The sequence below is a fragment of the Ranitomeya variabilis genome, chromosome 2 (genome assembly GCF_051348905.1).
Source record: "Ranitomeya variabilis isolate aRanVar5 chromosome 2, aRanVar5.hap1, whole genome shotgun sequence".
Lineage (NCBI taxonomy): Eukaryota > Metazoa > Chordata > Amphibia > Anura > Dendrobatidae > Ranitomeya > Ranitomeya variabilis.
In genome coordinates this window covers 989882010-989888851 of record NC_135233.1, presented here as the reverse complement: position 1 = coordinate 989888851, position 6842 = coordinate 989882010, and the positions used below count along the sequence as shown (strand labels likewise).

General features: G+C 41.7%; 1 protein-coding gene across 1 annotated transcript in view; it reads left to right on the top strand.

The window, feature by feature from the left end:
• Positions 1–317: 317 nt before the first annotated feature.
• SNED1 (sushi, nidogen and EGF like domains 1) overlaps positions 318–6842 on the top strand; it is a 290708-nt gene continuing 284183 nt past the window's right edge. Inside the window, exon 1 of the mRNA XM_077291025.1 lies at positions 318–973. Within this exon, the coding sequence (XP_077147140.1) occupies positions 776–973 (198 nt within the window). The 5' untranslated portion in view covers positions 318–775. The remainder of the gene's footprint in view (positions 974–6842) is intronic.

Sequence of the window (6842 nt, the reverse complement as noted above, 5' to 3'; positions counted from 1 at the left end):
CATGCTGGGACCTGTAGTCCCTCACGGCTGGAGACACAGCCGGTGATACGTCCTTTCCTCAGCTAGGTGACCAGCATTGTCGTGCACGTAACGTATGTAATAACACAGCCCCGGACTACGAGCCCCAGGATGCTTTGCGGAAGGACCGACACATTCCAGAACTCCTGTCCAAAAACTTCTGCCTTTTCTTCCCGGGCTCTTTAAGAGACGGCGTCATGACGAGCGGGGTGCCTCCTGATTGGTAGGGGCCCCCACCTCTCATTCCGGGGGGGGGGGGGGTTAGATATTGGGGGAGGGGACAGACCCCCCCAGCAGTCAGTTGTGAACAGAGGGAGAATTCAGTGTCACTGTGAGCTGCAGCCTGCACGGGAGACGCTCAGAGACCGGGAGCCACAGTGCAGGGGCTGCAGCATGGGCTGGCATGCATGGGCACCTCAGGAGTAGGGCAGTGCTAGAGTGCAGGGGGATGCTGGCATATCGGGGCATCGCTGGCATAGGGGAATAGTGTAGTGCCAGGGTAATGCAGGCTGGCATAGCACAGACTCCACTTCATCACATCCATTCAGCCCTGAGAGCAGGGAGCCTGGCACTGACCATAAGCCCCTACCTGCAGAGGACTGGTACAGGCAGTAAGATGAGAAGCTTGTACTCCTAAGACCCCCAGGGTCCCTGCTGGTGGGCATCAGGCGAGCTGTGACTAACCCCAGGCCACCCATAGCCTTCAGGGCGCTGTATAGTGCCACCCTGGGCAGTGCCATATTCGCCACATTTGGGGATGGGGTCATTGGTCCAGTTTTTGTTCCTGTGGCATGTGTTTTCTGGTGCCCGCTGTTTGGTACCTTTGTCAGATTTTTACCCATTTGGTCCACAACAAGGAGACTCTGTGACCCGCAGGCAGGACGACGGTGGATCTGGACTACTACCCATCTCTAGAGCCTTCACCTTTTTTGGAGACAAGCACAGCGGGCTTTATGTGAGTATAGCACGGATAATGGGAGTTAAGGCGGCTCTGTCGCCAGATTTCACCATACAAACTGAGTACACTATTAAATAGATTTGTTAGACCCAAAGAGGCTGGTGTACTTACTTTGAAAATCTGTGTAACAATAGCTGTGTAATCGTTTGCGGAAGTTTCTCCTTTATTAAAATAGGCATCTCATAAAATACTCATTTTCATTTTGGGGAATATACAGACAGGGATTTTCAGAGTAAGTACACCAGTCTCACCAGGTATAAAATATATTCAGTTTGGATTGTGAAATTTGGCTTTAGATTCTCTTTAATGTAATTGTCAAAATCAAAGTCAGTGATCTGCTACTGGCAGCTGTCCGGCTTGTCTGAGACCACAACTCCCAGCTGCAGACTGTAAGTATTCTGGAAGTTGTAGTTTCCCTACAGCTGGAGAGCGCAGAGCCACCATTGCTGCCATGTTGGAAATTGTACGAAAAATATGTCATCCACAATAGCGATATGGTCTTTGTGTTCTTCTACACTCCGATCTGATTGAAATGTGTGAACAGGAACCAAACAATTGGATAAAAACAAACCTGCTGATGTCTTGTCACACTGAAGTGCATGGTGCAAATGAATATATATGTAGCCAATAGTCTCTATCTGAGGCTTTGCCAAAATGCCCTGAAAGGAGCAGTAAGATAATGAGGAGTTCTCTGGGAATCAGAAATCAGTTAAACATGCTCCAGTGGGTTTACAGTTTGCATGTTTAGGAAAAATCTGCTGTTTTACAAGTTTTATTTTATGTTTTCGTTTTTTATTTGCAAAACTTTGGCCAATTGTTGAAATATTAAATGTGCTACAAATGGTGCTTTTTTTTAAAAAAACAACCCAAAACCATTTGTTGTCACCTTTAGAGCTTTTTGGGGTCCATGGCTAGCAGGTTTGGGTATATACGTATTTTATACGAAAATGCACTCAACAGTTTCAGACTTTAAAAGTGACACCCCCCAAAAAAACTTGTAAAAAATGCAAAAAATTAATGAAAAATTAAACTTTGTGTAAAGGAAACGTTAAGACAAACATTGCCTTCTTCCTTCCTTCTGACAACCATGGCCACTGTTTCTGTACCAATTTTTACCAGAGGGGAATCATGGAGACCCCCATAATCTAGCGGCTACATATATGTATTCACAGAGATATTACAACTGTGAGCGATGAGCGAATATACTCGTTACTCAAGATTTCTCGAGCACGCTCGGGAGTCCTCCGAGTATTTTTTAGTGCTCGGAGATTTAGTTCTTCTTGCCGGAGCTGAATGATTTACATCTGTTAGCCAGCATAAGTACGTGGGGGTTGCCTGGTTGCTAGGGAATCCCCACATGTACATATGCTGGCTAGCAGATGTAAATCATTCAGCTGCGGCAATAAAAACTAAATCTCCGAGCACTTAAAATTACTCGGAGGACACCCGAGCGTGCTCGAGAAATTACAACAATTTATTCATATGTCAGCCTACATATAATCTACTTATTTCTCACAGATCACAGAGAATATTCTGACATTGAGTTTTTGTCAAACTTGAAAAAGGCTCTAGATGTAAGAGTAAGATCCAGAATATCGCCTTTCTGTGATGCTATGGTGCCCTCTAAATTTTTTTTTTTTTGTTGCTGAGTGAGGACCAATCTTGTTTTATGGGGTTTGCGAAATTCGAGGTGACATTAGTTTAATATTCCAATTGTATTTTTGTACCATTCGCTGGGTTCTCACGTTGCACCCACAAATAGATAAATCAACCTAAAAATATGAAGATGAATTACTAAAGATCCTTAAGACCCTTGTCTTTGGTGTTCTTTACAGATTTCGATAACTGAATTGTAGAGATCTTCTTTAGAAGTATAGTGTCTGGAAGAAATGCTGTCAGAAGTACCGATCTCCTGTAATCTCTCTTTACTAAACACTTTAGTCCCATTGCTAATTAGTGGTTATACCTCATGGACCTCCACTATGATATATTCTGAAATATCTCGGTCATATGGCATCCAACAGTGATATCCTTTGTGAAGTGTGTTACATAAAAAATGTAAGGGTATGTGCACACGTAGAATGGTCCTCTGCGGATTTTTCTGCAGCAGATTTGATAAATCCGCAGGGCAAAAACACCGCGTTTTTCTTGCGGATTTATAGCGGATTTACTGCGGATTTAGCGCGGTTTTTGTGCTTATTCCACTGCGGTTTTACACCTGCGGTTTTCTATTATGGAGCAGGTGTAAAACCGCTGCGGATTCCGCACAAAGAATTGACATTCTGCTGAATGTAAACCGCTGCGTTTCCGTGCGTTTTTTTCCGCAGCATGGGCACAGCGTTTTCGGTTTCCCATAGGTTTACATTGTACTGTAAACTCATGGGAAACTGCTGTGGACCCGCAGCAAAATCTGCATCGTGTGCACAGAGCCTCAGATGTCAAACATGTTCTTTAGAACCTCCGCCTGCCAAGTCAAATCCACAAGTGATACTATTTATTTTGAATACATGAATTCATGAAGTATTGCACAAACATTTTATTTAAGTTACTGAAACTCTACAAGACTTTGGAACTAATATGAATCAATGCAAAAACAAAAGAGGTTGTCTGACAATATATTTTCAGGAGCACAATGCTCCCCAGCTTTTCAGCTTCCTAATGGCTGGGAGCGATTTGCTTAATTTAAAGCTGCACCACTGGCCAAAACAGAGTGCTGTCCAATGCTCCAAGCAGAGTCATCTTTGCCTCTGCAGCGTTGGAGGATGCAGGGAGACTGAAGCTGGACAGATCTGGCCAGCATCCAGGCAATGATTGGCAAGATTTTGTTGCAGTTCTTACTTAGCAGACCGGCCGCTGGATATTTTCCTGGCCAATATTGTATCAGAAAACATCTGTCTTTTCTGATAATGATTGTCTTGGAATAAAAAGGGCGCATATCTGACTGCTGAGCACTAAATGTCTGTTTACGACTGCAAGCTGGACATACAACCAAATGATCACTGTACTTATAGACGACTTACTCTCATTTGAGAATCTGATAAATTGTCAAATCACTTTATTCAATAATTCTATTGTCTTATGACAGAAAAATCACCCCAAAGTCCCAGCCATTAGATGTTTTTGCTCTGTTTAACATGCTGTTCACTGTTGTCAAGTGTAATCCATCGCTATCAGCAGAGAAGACGAGACATTACAGGAAGTAAGAGCATGACTTTGACTCTCTGCTCTTGCTCTCCTGTCTGTCAAAGTGCATACTCTGAGAGGTGGGCATTCAGTTCAATGACTTGCCTGCCATGAATAATGGAAATGGCAGGTGCAATACTTGCTGAGAAGTAAGGAACATAAGGTTCCTTTATGGTGGAGAGTTGCTGATGAACAGAATCCACCACCTCAAAAAAGTGAGTTGGCTGTTGCGTATGAGAATCGGTATAGCTCCTGGATATAATACACTGGTATGTGTGCCAAAAACTGATTGAACCTCTTGGCAGTATTGCTATGCTTTTCAACAGTATTTGGGGGAAAAGACATGCACATGGCAAATTAAGAATTGGTCTCCATGCGGCCAAACAAATGTTCATTGTACAACCTATCGACAATCCACCATGGCTTATTGTGCCATAAATGACTGTCCTCAGCCATGGAAGACCGAAAGATTTGTGTCACTTCACTTTTTTGATAGTCTATTCTCGGCAATTGTGAACGTTGTATCATTTGTTTTTAATGTAATCAAGTTTTGTTTGAGAACATAGAAAATCGACATACTATTTTCCAATAATGTATAGAACAGATATAATGTAGAAACAATGTAGAAGATTGATGGCATGCACTGATAGAGAACGCTTCCTTCCCAGGTGCTGTGGGTCAATAATCTGCATCATGCCTTCTGATTAGCGCAGAGAACCTTTTTTTTTTAGTATGCTTGTCTTCTCAGTCATCCTCATCTATTATGCCCATATTTTTGAATATTTTTTAAATCAATGGTCATGGACTCTCATCTTATTTGTTTGCAAAGGGTGATCCAGTCTCTTAATGATCAAACTGGAAAGTTATCTACTTCTCTTAAATTGTTTTTTAAAGGGAATGCTTCAACAGGAAATTACCCTTTTTTTTTAAAAAAAAGTTTTTGTGTTAAATGTATTTTTTTTAGCAATATTTTTTGTTTTTCTTATAACAATCTTTATTAAACATAAAAGTTCTAAATCTTGCAATTTTCACTATTGCCACAGGGGCTTTTTTAGACTCTTACCTTCTTGTTTTTTTTTTGTTTTTTTTAAGGAATTAACACATGTCATAGCCACAATGGTCAGGCCTAGATCAGGGCAGTTTCTAGCCCAAAAATGACACAGGGCGAGAGTAGGAAATTTCTCCCCCCCCCCCCCCCCCCCCCCGGCACCGAAAATAATAAACATTATTTTTGTGGGCTTGAGTAATAAATAGAGAGCAGGCTTGTATCTTCCCTTTTTTTAATAAATTATAATTTGCCTTTAACTTATATAGAACTTGGGGAAAAGGGACAAGTATGCTAATTATTAACGGTGAGAACAAAGTTGTAGGTAAATAATATCTATTAATTATTTTGGAAACAGATCCTAAAAATTGTAGGTTGCAGATTTATGAGAAACTGACTCTTCTAGATTTAGCCGCTGCAAAAGCATTAATAGCTTCCGAATAATTCAGCTTTTCTGCCAGTTCATTTTCTATTGATAAAATAGCAAGAGATGATAACCTCTCATCTGTCATTGTGGTACGAAGATATGTTTTTATCAGCTTCAGTTTGCTAAAGCTTCTCTCACTGCTTGCAACTGTAATCGGAATAGTTAGTAATATCCTCATGGCAATCCATATGTTTTTAAACAGGTCATGAGAGTGCGTGTAATTTATGTGCTTCAAAACCTCCAGTGGTGTTATAGAAGAATTTGAAATCATTGGCTGAATATGTTTTAATTCTTCCAGCAATTCATTGCCGTCAATGTCACATTGTAGTTTGTCTACCTCTGCAGTATGGCTTAGCATATTTTCCAACGATTTGCACATATTTTTAAGTTGTTCTTTTTCTGGCAAATCTTTAATGTTGTATAGAAAGCCCCAACATTTATTATGCTCAGACAGTTGTGAGAAACGCCTCTCCAGTGATGCAACCATGTTATCTACAAGAGGGTAGAAAACAGAAATCTTAAAATGTTGCTCTGCATCTGTAATTAACTCATCCTGACTTTCATAGTCAAACAATTTTTTTTTTTTACTGGGCCTTTTATTTATTGTAAATTTAGCTTCGATGCCCAAGTCTGTAGCCATTTCAGTGGCCACGGTCTTTGCAGATTCATAGCCAGAATCACGATATTCTTTTACAAATATGGTACACTTCTTCAACAAATCGTTGCATCGAGTCATCTCCATATTTTTTGACTGCATAGATTTACTTACGATTTGTACCTGAAATAAAAGGTCATACCATACTACCAGTGTGATTAGAAAGGCAAAGTCTTCCAACATCACTGACAGTGACTTTGCTTCAGAAGCAAGAGTGGGATCATCAACCTTTTGCTCCAAATCTAGGAGAGCCTCGTGAATTTCCGGATATTGGGGCTGCTGGGAAGGGAAGGACTAATCCATAGGCAGGGGGTGGGCATTTTTGCTATACTGCTACCACTGTCAGACTAGACTGCAGCCTGTCCTGTCCAGCATTGAAATTGGCAACAGCCAGGCAGCCTAGTCTGACAGTGATAGTGTGTGTGCTTAGCTCTTTGATCACTGTCTCAGGGAGCGCCCGTGCTCAGCCGAGAGCGCGGCGCCCCTGCACAGTATATTGGGACAGGTGAACGGCACGGTATATTGGGGGCAGGTGAACAGCACGGTATATTGGGGG